Source organism: Neopsephotus bourkii, unplaced genomic scaffold (assembly GCF_033783945.1).
Source record: "Neopsephotus bourkii isolate Nb327-2 ecotype Australia unplaced genomic scaffold, CSIRO-AGI_Nbou_v1 NB_38, whole genome shotgun sequence".
Taxonomy (NCBI): Eukaryota; Metazoa; Chordata; class Aves; order Psittaciformes; family Psittacidae; genus Neopsephotus; species Neopsephotus bourkii.
In genome coordinates, this window is record NW_026900555.1 from 762,495 (window position 1) to 782,003 (window position 19,509).

A 19,509-nucleotide genomic window follows, 5' to 3' on the forward strand; every position below is an offset into this window, starting at 1 on the left:
ACATTTACTAATTTTCAGATTAGTTTCAGATATAGCCAGAGTTCTCTTTTAAACAAACCAATGTATAACATTATTATTCACAGATCTGGTTCGTACCTGCTTTTTATTTTGTATTAAGTGTTCTGATAGGAGGCAGCATTAGGAATACCCTTGGGCCAGTCGCTTTATCTCCTGTGCTTATGTTTGTCTTCTGTGTTAAGTTTTGACAAAGTTTTTCTGTCCTTCTTAAGTGTTGTGAGCTCCAGAAAGGAATAATAGTTGCAGCTGTGCACAGCTGTGGGGTTTGCAGTTTATAGTCTCAGTGGATAGCTGGATTTTACAGGTATTTTATAAGAAATATTGTTTGCTTCTAAGAGTTACCAGGTTTACAAATGGTACTTTTGAAAGAAAAATATTACTATACATTCAGTAGGGGAGAGATGGTTATCTTGTTAAGTGCAAGCCAGCAAAAATATTCAATATTCCCCATGATATCAAGGTCTTGATTCTGCATTTGTTCTGGATACAGAAGGACTTGGCATTAATTTACATGTTTTTAAATGTTTAATTTAAATGATGGGTGTGTAAAGTATGTGAGTATTTACCAGAATATTTTTAGCTATAAAGTAACTAGCTTTTGACAGTTATATCTTAAGCTTTTGTATTCTACTTCACTTACTCTTTCTCTATTACTATCATAAATCCGCCTGAACTGGGAGGCAGAGCAGGCAAAGTTTACATGTGCAGAATTTACAGGCAAACTATCAGAACTTGCTGGGCAATAAAAATACTGGACAATATGAAAAGAAATGTATAAACTAGAATTGGGCTGCAGTGAAAAAAAAATAATTAATAATTCATTTCAGCGTGCCTGTGGGAAAACAGAAGTATCATTTAAGAGATCACTATAAAGGGTGGGAAATGAATATCTGGATTCTGTTCAGTACTGCTGCCAAATGCTATTCACACTCTTACTTCAACACAGAATTCTTAAAAAATTAAATTAACCTTGTTAATTATTTGAAAAAAGAAAAATGGAAATTGCTTTTCTGAAAATATTATTGACAGATCTTCATGGAAGCATACATATATTATGCAGTGCCTGATACAGTTAGTATTAGTCTTTGCAATTTTGAAAATGAAAGTCACAAACAGGTATCATTCCCTTCCCTTCTCCCTACCAGGCAGATCAGTTCTTAAGTACTGAATGAAATAGAAAATACTACTTTCAATTTGACATGATGTGAATTTTATGTTACTGTATAAAAAGTGTCTACATGAATGAATATGTCTACAAGTGTGTGTAAAGAGATATTGTTGGTATGGTACATATAGATAGCTGCTGTATAGACATGTACACATGTATACACATATGCCCACACACATGTTGATTTAGTATAAAGTTATTCTATGATTTAAAATTAATTTATCATTAAATAATGTTAATAAAACCCAAGATACTTACCAGTTCCTAAGAGTTCTCTGCCTTAGCGTATGAAGTTCACTCTGAATTAGTTAGCAAACAAAAATTCACCTGTACTGAGATAATTACAGCATCAAATGCACGAGGGCTACAACCCATTGAAAGTCCTTCAGCTGCTTGACTGGACTTTGCTTTAAGGTGTTTTTTTTTGCCAAATATTTGTTTGTGGTATTCCATTATATACCTGTCAATCTAGGGCATCAAGAGTGGAAGACATTAGTAACCTGTGAGGAAATCTCTCTCTAACATCTGTTCTTAAATCTATCCTATGAAGTGGAGGAAAGCACAGATTGGCTTGTAGGAATTACAAAATATATAGATTAAAAGGATTCTTCTTTATCATGAAGTATTTATTGTGCTTCTTACCGTGTTATGTCTGAAAGAAATGTCATTTACGAAGACAGTGATGTTTCTGGTGCTTTTTCATGTTTTTTATGTGGTAGTAAACAAAAAATTTATAAAGCTCACAAGAAAAATATTAAGGGTCAGTAGTGCAGGGTACAGTAGATATATAGGTACATAATGCACAATGCATTTCAAAATCTGCCAGTTTAGTTTTCTGTGAAAGCTTTATTCTCAGTTTTACAAGGTCAAATAAAATAGCATCTGTCTGAAAAATAAGGCGTGTTCTTTAACAGTATTACTTTTACAAGCTGCAATCTTTTTACCAGCATTTTAAAGAAAATATTTTAAATATATACCTTTTTTAATGAACTGTTTGAGTAGTGGAAGAGTCTCTGCATATGGGCTGTATTCTACCCTTATCGAATCACTCCGGATTTATTCTACAAGTAGATTTAAGTCTTGAAGAATATACTAAAATTGCTAAGTTTTCATTTCAAACCTGTGAAGCCTGATAGCGCATGGAAAAAAAAAATCAATAAAATTAAGCATGAAATACTCAGTGAATGTATTCCACTGGGAAAGATTTATACATTAGTCTCAATATGCCTGTCAAAATTTGTTTCTGGCATTTTTTTGTTTTAGCCTACTGATGTTGTTGTTGAAATAGTAATTATTTGGGTTTTTTTATATTTTATACATGAATTTTGTTTCTCAGTTTGCTTTTCTTTCCTCCCATTTAAGATTCCAGAGGCTTATTTTATTAGAGATCCTCATACTTTTCTCCTTACAAAGGACTTTATTAAGGTATATATGTTCTTTTTAGTGCCAAAAAATAACAAGCTCTCTCAAGACCTGAACTGCATGTCCTCACAGGTTAACATTTTCACATATAATGCCAGTTACTGGAAATGAGAATGGTTAGTTGGTTAACTGAAGCATGCTTGAAAGGAGAAGCAAAGCTTGTCTGCAAAATACTAACACTTGGATGAGTCTGCAGCCTGGGAGGAGAGCACCGAGTGAATTTTCTGGACTTTTTTTCATGGTTGACTTGGGATATGCCTGCACTGTCACACAGTGTGTTGACCTCTCTCCTTGATGCATATTGCTCATGACAGTCCCTCTCCCTTGCCTGCAGGCCATGGAAGCGCAGATACAGAACTTTGGACAGACGCCATCGCAGTTGCTTATTGAGCCCCATCCACCTCGGAGCTCTGCCATGCACCTGGTGAGACGTAACTGCAGGCTGGGAAAGCATTTCCTTTGAACCTGAGGATCCTTTTTAGGTCATAAAGTACCCATTAAGCAACACTTTTAATGCCCTCTATTGCCCATGCAGCCATACCTTCTCCTGGCAGCAATGGCTTGCAGTGCTCTAGCAGAGCAAGGTGGAGTTTTGAATAGCTTTAGTTTCCTATAGTCCTGTATAAAAAGACCCTATTTTCATAAATATACAGTTGAAAAATACATATTTCCATTCTTATTTCTGCAAGTAGTGGGAATGACTGTAGTCTTTTCTTAGAGTGAGCATGTTTTGCTTTGTTTAAAAGGACGCATTGTTAGGGGCTGATTTATGAACAATGTCTGCTTGAGAAAAATTATTGGAGTTCAAATCGTACTGGAATCCTCCTGCCTATTCCTCTGGGAGAATACAACGTATATTTCAAATTTCAATTTGAACTCCAAAATTCGTTCCAAATACATTCTTCTCTGTGCTTCTTGCAAAGAATTGCATGAAATAGCCAGACTGAACAAGACAGATTTCTGTGCCCCTCAGTGCCTTTGATTAAATGCTTAGAGCTAGATATTATCTTGTAAATTTTGTAAATTGACAGTAAGATGTGCAGTAGTTTCAATCATTCCATCTATCTACAAGGAAATCACTCTATCTAGTTGTACACTGCAAAAGTGGGAATTGATTTGGAAGTGTTAGCTGTGTTATTTTAAGTAATCTCTAGATGTCAAAGGTACAGAATACTTTTTTTCTATATTCAAGATATGGATAATATTTTTAATAATAATTTAAAGACAAGTAGAAATGATTATTTGAACTTCTACAAATAATTATATTTGTTATAACAGTGGTTGAAAATAATAACATTAAAAACAGCACTTAATAACAGTATTATTATCCATGCACAAGAAACTGTCACTCGTAGAATCATCAAACTGGTTTATAATTATTTAAAGACACCCTAATAAGTATATGCTCTATGTGGAATTAAGTTGTCTATGTTTAGGAGGGCTGTATTTCATATAAAGAATTCATAAGCAAAAATTAAATCTCTGTGAGTTTTGTAGTCCCTCTTAAATGTCTTTTTTCAACCACTGTAGTTTATAGCATTTATATTTATAATGCATTAACTCTTTTATTTGAATCTTATCTCTATTGTGTGGATATTAACTGCTGTATAATTTTACATGTTACTGTATATTAATTAATGCTAATAGTAATTTTGTGCCCTGTAATGATAACCCTTACCATACCTATTCTCTACTTGCCCTCATGTAATGATCCCATAATAGCTTCTGATCTTGCTCTCCTCCATCACTAGTGTAGGTGTGCAGGTAGCATCGTTTTCCCTGTATGTGCACATACTTGCCTGCTCTTTTTTAACCTCGTTTTCCCTCAGACCTCCTCACTAATTGTGTTATCCCTTCTGTTTTCTTCTGCTCTCTTCTCCTTTCTACTCAACAGTGTTTCCTTCCACAGAGCCCACTCATGTTTAAAGATCAGATGCAGCAGGATGTCATCATGGTGCTGAAGTTCCCATCAAATTCCCCAGTCACACATGTGGCAGCCAACACATTGCCCCACCTGACCATTCCTGCCGTCGTGACCGTCACTTGCAGCAGGCTGTTTGCAGTTAATCGGTGGCACAACACAGTAGGTAGGTTCTCACGGACACCCTTCATTCAAATTTGCAGACCTTAATAGAACAGCTTTAATTTTTTGAGTGCAATTTAACCAGATGTGGTTTAATCTCATTCACCTGCCTGTGCACAAAAAATGTATTGTTTTTTCTGGTTTATGTCAAATAATCAAAGCTTGTGTTTCTTCTGGTGTCATTCCTAGAAACACTCTCCCTAACAGCAGCACATCACCATGACAGCCAATCGATTTGTGGTTACATCAGGATCAGCCTTTGATATAATCTTTCCAGGGAAGTGCTGCTGTTCTTGACACAGCCAATATTAAAATGTCCCAGGTTTCAGGAATACATACTGGCATGCTAGAGAGCATACATCGCTAGCTATCTGCTGCTCTCTTTCAGGTCCGTCCAGGAACTTGTCATAAGCCTTCCCCTGGGTCACTGTTAGGTAATGTGGGACCCTAAGGAAGTCTAAACACCTGGGCACCAAACTATTCAGAAGAGAACTTTTCTTCATTTCCTCCCAAAAGCCCATCTAGCAAGGTCATCCCAAATTTCCTTTCCAGATCCTCTGCTCACCTCTCTGTGTTACCACTAGGACTGTCCTGTCTCCTTACCTGGACCTTACAGGTGCTGAGGTTGTCCCAGGCATTGCTAAATAGGTGATGAAGCTATAAGGTGCAGGAGGGAATGAACAGGTTTCATTTTCTAAGGCAGCTTCCTGCTGTGATAGCCCGTATGCTGAAGTAGCTGGAATTTTTTAAAGGTTTTTTGTCACCTGGGAGAAACAAGAAAGTACCTGGTATTTGAGAGTGTGGCTCAGTAGCTGGCTTAGGAATTTTGTAGGGAGCAGACCAAAAAAAAGAAAAATTCTCCACTCTTTACACACAGAATGAAACCCCTGGAGAGGGTTTTGTCATATTTAGGTGAGATATCTACCTCCAACAGATTCTAGATTACCTAGGTATTTCAATGGCTTAAATATAAACATCTCCTCAGTGAATAATTCAAGTCAGGTGAAATAGATCCTACCTCTTATGGACAAGGCTGGCCAAAGACTGGTGTTACAAGCCCTAATTATACGAATGAATGGGAATTCCCTTATAGGCATGCATTAGAGGAACTATCAGAGCAAGTAAAGTTAATATAATTCTGAATTCTTGAATAATAATACAAGGCTTAATATTACTTATATTCTGAACATTTAAATAATGTTACAGTGAATATTAAATCTCACATTTATTTGCAAGGTGCTCGTTTCTGTTTACAAACAAAATTTGTATGGTGGTTTAGAGAATACAACAGGAACAGAATAGGCTACTTGATTGCCTTTCACAAATCCATGCATTTATGATACTCCATCAGGTGCAACTGCATTAGGTATAAAAAATGCTTTGCCTTTTTCTTTAAAATGAAAGCAAAAAATTTAGAGGTGGGAAAAAAGACAGAATTTATATATATATATATGACAGTGTCCTCAAAGGAAGAGCTCGATGTCATAAATTATTGAGACGTACAGAAACTGTCACCTGTTATTTTAATACTTTTTTGACTAACATGGAATGGCTAATTCCTAATTTGTTCTCTGGATTTTTCAGGGATACTGCCCAAGTATCCTGTACCCATCATCATTCATATCTCCTCCATTTGAGGCAGTTTTTTAGTACTTGAGTACCCCTTTCTCATCCAGACTATAAAATAAGCGGAAGACAAAATTCCTACCCATACTTTACTGGAAAGGAGTCAAGGTTACTAATAGTGGTGTATCCTGGATTTCAAGGATAACCTTAACAACTGCTGTTTGAAGTCATCCATTTTAGTATAAGTTGTGTTGGCCTGTGACTGTTACGTTTTAGTTTTTCATATGTACTCTTGGTTTAATTTTTCCTATATACTCTTGTAAAATGTAAGCTGTGTTGCAAGCATGCAGAATTCACATCGTGAACCAACCATGAACTGAATTTTACATCATTTGAAAACCTCTGTTGTAAATTTCAAAAAGAATGCTTTCTGGATATATTGTAACAGGGAGAGACATGAAAACAAGACTTTGATTTGAAGAATCAAAACTCTTTCTAATGATTTTCTCAACTTTTACATCCTGCCTGGCAATGTCTTTAATTTTGCAAAAGGCTAGTCCAGGACAGGATATCAATTTCCTACTATTACCATAATATATTTTAATAAATCACAGCTCTAGTGTAAAGGATAGGTTCATCTACAGAAATACATACACAGACCACTTTTACTGATGTGGGATGTAAGTAGAACTTCAGAGTTTTTCACAGTAGGCGGATTTGGAAAGGGATTTGCACAGCCATCTCACAACAGAAGCAAGCAAATCCAAGTTAATACCAGGAAAGTTCTGTCCCTGTGGTTGTCTGGATGCAAGGTGCCCACCAAAGCCGCTTTATCACTCTCCCTCCTCAACTGGACAGGGGATAGAAAATATGACAGAAGGTACATGGTTTGGTATAGGGACAGGGGGAGATCATTCATCAGTTACCATCGTGGGCAAAACAGACTCATCTCTGGGAAATTAGTTTAATTTATTACAGGTCAAATCAGAGTAGGATAATGAGAAATCAAAACTAAATCTTTAAAACACTTTCCTCCATCCCTCCCTTCTTCCTGGGCTTAACTTTACTCCCAAATGCTCTACCTCCTTCCAACGCAGCAGCACAGGGGAATGGGGATTGTCGTCATTTCATCTCATGTTTGTGCCACTCCTTCCTCCTCAGAGGGAGGATTCCTCACACTCTTCCCCTGCTTCAGCGTGGGGTCTAACATGTGTGTCATGGTGGAGACAATTCTTCAGGAACTTCTCCAGCATGAGTCTTTCCTACAGGTTGCAGTTCTTCATGAGCTGTTGCAGCATGGGTCCCTTCCACAGAGTGCAGCACTTCGGGAACACACTGCTCCAGTGTGGGTCCCATTGGGGTCACAAATCTTGCCAGCAAACCTGCTCCAGTGTGGGCTTCCCACAGGGTTACAGCCTCCTTCGGGCACCCCCCTTCTGCAGTGTGGACCTCCATGTGCTGCAGGGGTACAGCCTGCCTCACCATGGTCTGCACCACAGGCTTCAGGGAAATCTCTGCTCTGGCACCTGGAGCACTTCCTGACCTCCTTCACTGACGTTGGTGTCTGCAGAGCTGTTTGCTCTCACATATTCTCACTCTTTTCTCTGGCTGTAGTTTCTGTTGCAGTTTTTCCACCCCTTAAATAAGTTATCCTAGAGGCACTACCACCACTGCTGATGGGCTCAGCCTTGGCCAACAGTGAGTCCATCTTGGAGCTGGCTGGCATTGGCTCTGTGGGACATGGGGGAAGCTTCTACCAGCTTCTCACAGAAGCCACCACTGTAGCCCCTGCCACTACCAATAACTTGCCACACAAACCTAATAAAAGCCCAGTCTGCTTTGGTTTTGAGAGAAAAAGAATCGAAGTTTTCCTAACAGTATTTTTCAGAAGATGGGAGGGCCAGCTATAGACCCTGTTTTCTTTTGCCTTCTCCAGTTGACTATTGCTGTAGCAAAAGGAATTTATTCTCCAGAACTCTGTATCTACTCTTATAGAGGATATTCTTGTGCAACACGGCAGTTTCTGACAAAAAATGTGTTATCACTAGTGACCATTGTGATTTATGTGCTAAGGAAGGCACTCAGAAGAGCCAAAGCAATGACATCCGTGCATGAGAGCCAATAGCACTAAACATGCAGCCCCTGATGCACATTTGAATACCTTAAGGACTACTCAGGACAGAAATAATAGGAATAATTGTGTCAAAGTTACTGTAGCCCACACGTTCCCTGCTAAAAATTCTAGAGAAATGTGTGAAAAGGTCCAAGTTTCTGTCACTTCCATGTATAAAAAACTCATAACAATGTTTAATCCAATTATTTGTCTTTTCTGTGTTATAAGATCTCACCCAGTGCTTAAATGTAAAAAAAAAATAAAAAATATCCCTGTTACACTGTTTGAAAGGAGTTAATGAACTTTAATGAATGTTTATGGCTACAGAAGGCATGATGAAGTTCGCGCTTATACATTTATAGTTACTATGGCATTACTGAAAAATTAACAAATGCATATTTATGTAGCACAAAAGGAGGAGTCTTAAAAGATTCATAGAATAAAGTTGTGGTAATAGTAGGAAGTGACTTTTTTATATATCCAATAATGCAGTTTTAAACCTAGAAAAATCACATAAAAAATTTAGACAACAAAGTTCCTATGTGCTTTATTCTTACTTTCATGTGTAGGCCTTCGGGGAGCCCCAGGATATTCTTTGGATCAAGCCCATCATCTTCCAATTGAAATGGATCCATTGATTGGTATGTCAAGATGAGAACATAGCAATATATTTGAAAATGGCATTTTCAGGAATTATTGATTAAGCTGTATTTATGTATTATGCTTCATTTAACACAGTAGATAGAAAAATATTTATTCTTGTCAGTCCTGGAGAACTAAGAGCATTAGCTGTTGATGCTGAATGATTTACATGAGTGCTATTTATTATTAACATCAGCAGCAGCTGGTATTTAAGAAACAACCAATTAAGTCAGTTACATTGGCAACCCGTATGTATCATTCAGTTCTCTTATCGGGTCGCATTAGCAAAACAAAATGTGAGGATCTGGTAGAGTTCGCATATTTTCATTTTTTACAGCCAGTACAGTATATACCAGTTCAGAAGCAGATCCATTTCTTTTCATTCAGTATATGATTTTCATTGATTTACTTAGCATTACTAAATTAATATATGAAAGACTGGATTTTAAAATAAGTCATGATTGTTTTGTTCAAATCCCAAAATATTTGAAAAAGTGAAGTATTTTGAGAAACAGCATCTGCTAAATCTATTCAATGCAGGACTTGTGTGCCTAGTGGTCATTATTTCTCTTTTCAACTATTTGTTTTGTGGTGTTTTGGGTACTTTATTTTGTTTTGGGTTGTTTGGTTTTGTTTTTGCAGTGAGCATATTTTTGAAGCAGAAATTAGGGATAGTGACTATTTTGCAATGTTGGCGAAAAAAAAAAAAAAGCATTTTTAGACATCTCCAGATGAAAAGTTCCTTTTTTTGTCTGTCTCAGTGTTCACAGTTGAAAGATTTATATACAAGTATCCCAGGAGAATTAGCTTTCGCATTCTGTATGCTTCATTTGCTCATATAATGACAATGGTTTTCTCTTCAGATTTTCCTCTTAAAAGCTAGGGCACAAATATTGTGCCCACCTGTTCTGGAAATCTGAGTTACTTGCTTTTCATTCATTATCTCCGTGGATGAGTATAGAGGGTCTGATAATTTAAATGTGTGTTCTTGGAATGTGTATATACATGGCCTTAACTTCTACAAGCAAATTTAAAATTGGTTGAGGGATTTTTTTGACTGAGTTTTTTATTTCATGCAGTTTTTAGCAATTTAAGTAGAATAACCAAAAATAGGGACAAAAGGAATTTGAGAATATTATTTGCATTAAGTCCTGTTCCTATGTTAGGACAAAACATGTCTCTCAGAATGAGTTTTATTTCGCCTAACCCAGCCCTTCCTAGCAGCTCAATTTGTCAGGGTGATAGGATTCTGCATGAACCATTCCCTTTCCCTCCTTCTGGGGTAATTTCCAGGTGACATTGCCTCTTCTGACATTAAAATCCCTGGCCTTGCTCTCTGCTTGAGGGATAAGAGAGCGTTGAAAAAGCATGCTAGATTTGAATAGTTTCCTTGGTTGATTCCTTATGTCTTTGATCTGATTAAGTGTCTGCAGGTATAAGGGATGTCAAGGTCACACAGTGCAAGCTGGGAGATTTTCTGTAAGTGAGATGCCAGTCACCTAGAATGTACTTTCTGCAGTATTGTTAGCATTGACTTGGTATTTAAAATGGACTTCTATCACTTTCCCCTAGTTCAGTTTGGTTTTTGAGAGTACTTCTGCAGAGCACTTAAAATACTGCCACTTATTATGCAGTGCATCAGGCAGTTTATAAGAAATAGTCATTTCCGGTAAAATATTTTGTCTTATGCAAACCAGAAATCTCACAATAATTTTGTATTTCTAACACCCATATAGACAGCTCTAAATGTTCATATTTAAAATGCTTACTCAACAACAAATTCACAGTTCATTGAAAGTTAAATGTATTCATTTTCTCCTGTAAGTGGATGACAGGAAGGTGTTGGAATGGCTTACTTGTAAAATGTGTTTTGCATGTTGTTACAGCCAATAACTCGGGTGTGAACAAACGACAGATCACAGACCTTGTGGATCAGAGCATCCAGATCAATGCACATTGCTTCGTGGTCACAGCAGATAATCGCTATATTCTTATCTGTGGCTTCTGGGACAAGAGCTTTCGAGTTTATTCTACAGAAACAGGTGACCCTAAATACAACTACCTGTTCTCCTTGCATCATAAAGTGGATGTTTGTCTTAATACTACCTTATCTAATGCCTGTTCTTCCCCCTCAGTAAATGATACAGGGCATTTTATAATACCCTTCACTATTGTTTGAACATAAAGGCTTTAAAATGCTTATTTTATGGAAGATAACGCTATAAAAGAAAACAGGCATACAATTTTGTTAGTGGTAAATTTTGAAAAACATAATTATATTGGGGAAATCAATCAGATAAAAAGGATAAAGCAAAATGTTTGTTAAAATATTTTTATGTCTGTGTTATTTCCATCTTTATTTATTTCATGTAATAAGAAAGTAGGTTACATAGCTTGCTACCAAGAAACAATATTCCGTTTTTTTGTTTGATTGCAGAGTCGAATACTATTCAGTGTATTGTTAAAAACTGCATATGATAATAGACAGAAAGAGGTAATGAAGTAAAACTTAGCTTGACATTAACATAGAAGAAATATATATTTTTAATATAATGTAGCACCATTATGGAAAAGTTCATGAGCTGTCTTATGCATATCATTCATGAAATTCACAAATAATGTTCTAACACTATTGCTTAAATAATGATGAAGCAGTAATTCCACTTAATATTCAGTGATGGCAGCACTGTCTTGATTTTCAGATATGAGGGTTAGGCTACGGATTGGCACAGGGCACAGCCATCAATAGGAACATAAAAAGAGAGAAAAAAAGTTTTCTAATCTTGTTCTAGCATGTAGAGAACTCTAATTAGGGGACATAAGGCAAAAATTAAGTTTGAACTGAATATTTGTTAATGAGTTAGTGAATGTTTTCTGAATGCTGCAAGTACTTAAAAAACCTGAATTTGTATCACTTTGCATTCCCATCAGGAAAATTAACTCAGATTGTGTTTGGCCACTGGGATGTCGTGACTTGCCTTGCCAGATCAGAGTCTTATATTGGTGGTGATTGCTACATTGTGTCTGGGTCTCGTGATGCTACACTGCTGCTTTGGTACTGGAGTGGCCGACATCATATTATAGGTGACAATCCAAACAGCAGTAAGTATCCTGTAGAAACACACCTTCCTGAAAGGACCTCTGTCACACCTATTCATTCTTAGTATTCCTTTTGTCAGCTTCAGAAAATATTACCAAATATATCCATTACTTCTACAGGTTGAAAGTTGGTGTAAGAAGAGCACAACATGCTAAGCAATTCCTTGAGTACTAGCCCAAAAAATGTTTAAACAGTCTGTGTGTGGTAACAGATAATAGTATGGGAGTAACTCTTAAATTCATAATTGCCTTTATCACTTATAGCATCATGTCATCATAAATTAGAGCAAGACGGTTATGGCCTTTAAGTGACAGGATGTATATCACTATATTTTGACTTTCCTTTCCTCAGAAATATTTTCTGGCATTTTAACTTGCTTCTTTTGTGCTACAGCATGCTATATCAGCTGCTTGCCTTTTCAAAAAAGGAATATCTCACATGCCACGGAATTAAATGAGTCTCTGTGAGAAAGGTCTTTCTATAGCAAGCAAACCTTTGGTGAAGAAATGTGACTGAATAAAAATAGAAAAATATAAAATGTCAGGAAAAGTTTACATTTAATTTATAGAGAACTAGCTATCAGTGCTTTGCAGGGTGAAGAGGGCATGATAATAATAATACTAGTTTATGTAAGAGGGCATTTAAAGCTCACAACTAATTTACAAGGTCCCTTCACCCAAGCTAGTAATATGATCACAGCTAAAGACAAGAGCCACTTTTATTCATATACTAAAGCTGTTTTGTACAGCACTAAATCACTTTCATTTAAAGCAGTTTCTGAATTCTGATGATTATTTTCAGCACAAGGATATTGCCTCTTTGGATGAACATGGAAAAAGCCATCACTATCTATTTTGATCTCTGCTGCAAGTACTGACTGGAGGCAGTTGTAGACCTGTCAGTTACAGACACCTAAGTGAAAGTATTTCTTCAGCTGAATGTCTGGTAGAAAAGTGTCTTATTTGTTACAAAGTAAAAATTTTGTTAATTTTGCAGCAGTAGTTTTTTTATTGTTTTAATTTTCTTCCATTATTCTGTAAGCAGAGCAAAGAGAAGACACATAGAAGCCTCTTTCTCACCTGACTTTTGTTTGCTTTTATAACAGAGAATGAAGGTGTGTGTGTGCGTGTGTGTGTGTGTGTGTGTGTGTGTGTGTAAAATTATGTCCCAGTAACAAATTTATCTAATTTTTATGTATATTCCAGGGCTTTTTTTAGCACTTAATTCTCAGATAGGGAGAAATTCAGTCTGAAAAGGAATTTCATGTCAGGGCACTCTTGACACCATTTACTTCTTTGAATGGCTTTGTGATTCATATCAAGTATTAGTAATTTCTATGCTAAATCAGAAAAAAAAAAGAACTTGCTTCCTTTGTTAAAGAAAAGAAAAGGAAGCTTTTCCTTTACTTCCTTTGATTATATGGGACTTCAACAGCCTTGCCATTAGCATTTCCTTAGTGGCTGATCCAGGCTGTTCCAGTTCTTTTGCAGATAGGTTCATTCTAGTTCTGATACTTTTTTGTCATCATGAACATATCTAACTGCAAGAAAGTGGTACTTTTTGGAGTCTCAGGTTTAATATCTTAGCTGTTTAATTGTGGAAGTGTCTGCCTTGGAGATCTTTAATTTTATTAAAAGAGGATATCAATCAGATGAGAGAAATCAGTGGAAACAAAACCAAATTGTATGATTTGCTGTCTGTCTCTACCTTTATATGTGTAAGGCACTGTTTTGCTGAAGAAAAATACCTTATAGTCAGGGTAATGGGAAACTGTGCTTGCAGCTATGTCCAGGCAAATGACATCTCGCAGGCATAGGTGGCAGAACTCAGGAAGATTAAATACCAGATTAAGTCCACTGTTGTAGCTTCAATCTATTGATCAAATTTTTTAATACTCCTGTTGCAGACATGCTGAAGACTCATGCTGAAAAAGAATGATATCATCACTATTATTGCTATCTCTGCTCATTGGAATAAAGTTATTATGGACATGCTAATTATGTACTAGTTCTGTACTAAAACCAGAAGTTCATATGTTTTAAACATGTTCTTCTTAACAGCTACTCTGACCTTTCATGAACATACATCAGTAAGAATAGATCATATGAGTGATTGTGTGCCTGAAGGACCTTCTGCTTTTTAAAACTAATACAATTACTAAAACTTTCTGCTTAAGTAATACCTACTAGATTCTATTCCCTAATATGAACAGGCATGATAGTTGTATGACTGATTCCCTGGGTGCATATTTCCACGAGTGAAGCATTCTTAACAATCCTTGTGAAAATATGTTTGAAGTTTTACATAGTTACAGCTACCGAAGAAGTAAAAAAATATTTCATAATCTACTCTTCTTATATACTTGCTGGTAGAAGATTATGATTTATCTTGTAGGAAAAATGAAAGTGAGATGTTCACTGTAGGTCAAATCCAATTACTTAACATCTTTAGAATGAATTCCCAGAAAGATGTAGATGATATTTTCAGGGGGGGAAAAAGAGGGATTAGGTTTTTTAAAAGCTGTCATCTGGAGACACAGATAAGGTATTTTATACCACAGGCTGTAAGAAGGTGAAGAATTCAAAGAAAAATGTCAGGTATAGTAATTATCTGGGTCATATGCTTGACTTTATAATGATCTTTTAAGCTGAAAGACAGTTAATTATCAATTTAAGCTTCAATGCATCCAATTACCAAAAGGAACTTAGCTGTTTCAGAAAATGTAAGGCAGGGGAGAGGGTGGAAGAACGGGAGTGAGAGAGAAGTAAGCCCCAGTCCTAAAGAGTTTATGTAATTTAACATTTGTATAGAAAATGTAGATACCATTTCATTAGAAAACATAGTAGTCACAATCATTTACTATGAAATACTCTGGGGAAGAAGATTGTCAGGACGAAAGCCTTACTGATTCTACTAAAATTCCATACGCAAGGGTGAGATAAAATCTTTATTAAACTACATGTATGTCAATAACCCAACCTGCTGGACTTGTGCAGAGCCTTCTCCTGAAATACCTGTGTGGGCATGTGCTCGGAGTGTGGCCCCAGCTCTGTCTGAGAAATACAGAATCAGCTGTGGTTTAAAGAGGAGAATGGAGAAAAATTTTGTCTTAGATAAGACTCTTGATAGTGGCTGCACCAGCTCAGTAGTTAAAAATTTGCCTATGAGAGCACGGTGAGCTTCATTTTATAGTTTAAAAATATTTTTTCCAATCAATGCATTGATTAAGTTGCCACTTTTACTCTACAACAAATATCAAAAAGGAGTTTCTGGTTCAGTTAGTACTTGTCACAATTTATTGAGACTTCTTACAATTACTGTGAGAAGAGTCAAGTTTTACCAGATCTTAAAGATGTTTTTTCCATGAAGTAGCCTTCAAAAATGACTTGTAAAAAACCTTATGGTTAGAATGTGCATCCAGGAAGTTGGAGACTCCAGTTCTTGGCCTCCAGAGATGGGAAATTCAAACCTACATGCCCATATTCACAAGCATATGTTGACTATCAGGTTATAAATTAATGTGGGAGGGGCATGCTGTGAACCTCCAGCTTTGGTGGAAAGCAAAATCCTTTTCTCTGCTCTTGTTTAAGGTTCTTATGAGACACAATGATTGGATAAAAATACAGCTGAATCAAGATAATCAGGAACCAAAACTGCAGTTTGAACCAAAACTTCAACAGCAGTATGCAGGTCAAATCTCCCTACTTGTAATTTCTCTGGTCCAGCAAAAATGGGTTTCATGACTATGCAATGGTTAACCTCCACGAGCAGTGATAGAAAATGTCCTTTTCCAGACTAGACTAGAGGCTGGTGCATGGGGATGCTCCTGAAAAGTGGGAGATATGGCACAAATTCCTTTAGGCTGAAGGGCAGCTGCATGCAGGTTTTTATGTATGTTTGAGAGTCCCCTTATTTCTTTATCTTTGCTTAGGTAAGTATCATCTCTGGGAAATAACACTGAACTGAATGAAGCTTAGTCATCTTGCTGTGGTCAGATACCTACTTTCTGAGGTAAAATTGCCCATCTGAAATAGGTAATCTGAATCTTCACTTTATTAAGTTGATGACCACATTGTATAAATCTGCTGCAGTTGAGAGAACAGTGAAAGGAATCTGTTTTCCTTTAAGAAGACATGGCACATGCAAAGGACATAGTTTGCTTATTTTAAGTGTCTGAAGTGATCTGGCAAATGTAAATCTTTGCAATTGTAAGAGATTGGGTAAAAAAATTATTATCATGGCATCTGACAATTTGTGTTTTGACTTTTTTTTCTTACAAAATATAGGGATTTGTTTTAACTGAGTGCTAATTTGTAGACAGATTTGTTTTCACATAGCAACTGTATTAGTAATCATAAAAAGGAGCAGAGTGTACATGATATGCCCTAGAGTTCAACATGTATCACTGTAGTTGTTTTATTTTTATATTTTTATTATTCCATTATTGAATGTTGCTTTCAAACAAGTGACTTTGAAAATGAGAATTATCTCAAAGTCTTTGAACAGATACCAAAGTGGATGATAGAACTGTGGAAAAGTGAGGGACAGATGCTTTTATCTGAAACAGACACAAATTCAGAAACTAATTTGGAAGTGATAAAAATTAATTTTCACACTTTAATTAGAATCAGACTCCTACATGAAAGAAGGGAAGGCTAGGCAGCTTGTGCTAAAAGCTGATTGAATTTTTTGTCAGGTAAGTATGTTGGACTTGGCCGTTTATCCTCTTGAGTCTCTCTGTGCAATATATTACATTCGCCCTCTGACTGGTGTTCTTTAAAAGGATCAATGCTATTCCTCTTTTGTCCCTAGAGCCTGAAATTTCATTGATCTTAGGACTTGACATTTCTCATTACCTATTGTAGCTTCCAAGAGGATGGTCACAAGAGGTGTGAGAGTTAACCCTGCTTTTTCTAATGGGAGCTGTGCTGACCATTGGAAAATATTGTGTCTATCAGCCCTGCACTGGGTTTGTTTAGCATTATAACATAATCCTCAGAGGTGCTAACAATTCATTCACTTCAAGTGAGTGTATTCTGTATATACCTGAAAGGGACAGTAACTGCTACCAAAAATGATCTTTGTTAAGTTAACCTGCACTTCACCTGCACTTTTTTAAAGTGTGTCATGAAGTATACCATTATGTGTTTCTTTTGCATAACATATTTTTTAAACAATTTTAAATTGTGAATGTCATTGGTTTCATGAGTTTATATCTTGAAGGAATGGTTATTCTGAACTCAGAATATTCACTTGTTCTTTTATATCCCTCTACATTTTAATCTGCCCTAGTTTGACTTTGAAAGGGCATCAGTTTCAAAATAGCCACCCATGTGTTCTGTATTGAATGGACTGGATGGCTGTTTGAAGGTCCTGTGCAAAGCACATTGGCATGCATGCAATCTGCTTTGGCTGTTAAAGAGTTATTATGGTACTTTTATGTTTGTACAATTTAGGTATTTTTAAAATACAGTATCTTAGCACTGTTCAGCCAGAATAGGAGCTCTTTGAAAACAAGTGTGTAATTTTTACTGGCACTGCCTGTGGTATCCGAAGACATCTCTGTCCTAAGACTGCTATGCAAAGGTAAATGAGCCAATAACACACCTGAACTAATGCAGTTATATCTAGCATTTTACCAACAGATGTCTGCTCCCATGCTTTGCCGGGACTGTACAGTGCAGGGTGGTTCAGCAACTTGCCAAAGTTCCGAAGCAATTTAGTGGAAGAAATAGGAAGAGAAGCTGCAAATCCTTACTCTTCTCTCATCCACTGTATTTTTTTCCCTTTAAGGCCTGGATAGGTACAATTCCACTCACCTGGGTGAATTGTTTGTAGATACATGCAACGTTGCTCACATTCTTCAGCAAATAAACCAGTTCTTTCAGAGCTGGGAATATTCTGAATATATGACTATATTTTGGTCAGAAATCTTTCTTTTACAACCATTGCTCTCTGAAGTGGACATTGTTATTGGATATTTTCTACTTTGTAATATTCCTATTTATTGCCCATAGACTTATATATTCATCAAACTAAAGGATTTTTTTTTTCTGAAAGTAGAATTTCAAAAAAGCTGTTGCATCTTCACTTCCATGAAAGCCGTAGTGATTTCTAAGATTATTTTTTTCTGATGAATGCCCTCTCAAAAAGTTTCAATAGTAGATAGTAAAATAAACTATTTTCAACAGATAATTTAGCTATAGCATTGTACTTTCTTCCGTCAAAGTCAGAGATGAAATAGAGGCTGAAATTTGCCTTGTGCTCTTATGTTTCTTTACACAGAAAACTCCTAGATGTGTGCCCGTAGCAATCTGTACATAATTCTTGGAAAAGAACAGTATGAGAGAAATGGTAACACTGTCTGTTCTTTTTTTCTTTTATTTTCATTACAATGCAAGAGTACCATTTCTTGCAGAAGAGCCTTACAACAGAATTAAGCATTAAATTTTTCAGAGAGAAGGGAAGATGTATTGTGTTTTAGACTTTGTAGAAAAGCTTATTTGTTTTGAAATACAATGCAGATTTTTATTTTTTCTGTCTGCCCTCTAGTAATTCGGTTCAAAGGTGCTCCTTTGGGGAAATTACAGGGAATTTACAGTGATGGTATCTCAGTCTTTAGGTAGGATATTTTCACCTGCAATTCTCAGAGCTTCAGCCTTTGACCTCTGGCTGCATCTATCAGTGGTGATGTGACAGTGACAGAATATTTTGCTAGGTTTCAAATGATTCCTGGAGTTCACAGCTTCTGTCCATAGCAGTAAAATATAATATAACTGACGTTCTGTTCCCCGTGTCACAGCTTTTCCTGTAGAAAGTATCACTGAATAATTTTTTCACAGAGCCCTAAGAGGATAAATCCCATTTTCAGTTACTGTTAGACTGTTACTCCTGTTAATAATATGCCATTATTTTGTATTTACTGAGTAATAGGACTCAAAGATCTGTAATTCAGAGCAGTTGTTTTTTAAAAGGAGTTTCTCATAAGCAGTTGTTTCTGTTAAAAATCAGTAAGTCAATTAAATATGTTCATTTCCAATATTCAGGCATTTTACAGTTTCATGATATTAAAGTGTTTTCCTAGGAAACACTAAGGAAAATGTCCTTTTGGAAATTGCATCATTTCTTTACCCTTAAAACGTTTCTAACCATCTAATAATTTCAGTCTCTCACCCTTGCAGTCTGATGATGCTGCTGTATGTACCTCTATAATCAGAACTTAAGCCAAGATGACTGTTAAGCGTAATTTTCTTTTTCCCAGGAGGACATACAGAAGGAAAAAGAAAGGTGGAAAGCTCTGAATTTAATTGAATTTCTTTCCCCCCCCCCCCCCCCTTTTCTGTTATACACTTGGAGAAAAAAAATCAAAAGGAGATGGGATTCTGAACATCAACATT

At 36.3% G+C, this 19,509-nt stretch overlaps 2 protein-coding genes across 14 annotated transcripts in view; one reads left to right on the forward strand and one right to left on the reverse strand.

Annotated features, from left to right (window-relative positions):
* The window catches only part of NBEA (neurobeachin), a 499,996-nt gene that overhangs the window by 469,612 nt on the left and 10,875 nt on the right, over nt 1-19,509 (forward strand). For 8 of the 11 annotated variants that reach the window (XM_061345371.1, XM_061345303.1, XM_061345322.1 and 5 more), the window contains 5 exons: nt 2,943-3,032; nt 4,503-4,695; nt 8,940-9,011; nt 10,899-11,054; nt 11,944-12,114. In XM_061345371.1, coding sequence (XP_061201355.1) covers nt 2,943-3,032; nt 4,503-4,695; nt 8,940-9,011; nt 10,899-11,054; nt 11,944-12,114 — 682 coding nt within the window. The remainder of the gene's footprint in view (nt 1-2,942; nt 3,033-4,502; nt 4,696-8,939; nt 9,012-10,898; nt 11,055-11,943; nt 12,115-19,509) is intronic. The other 3 variants (XM_061345312.1, XM_061345351.1, XM_061345398.1) reach the window with 1 other exon arrangement.
* SPART (spartin) overlaps nt 1-19,509 on the reverse strand; it is a 467,162-nt gene that overhangs the window by 37,766 nt on the left and 409,887 nt on the right. The window lies entirely within an intron of this gene.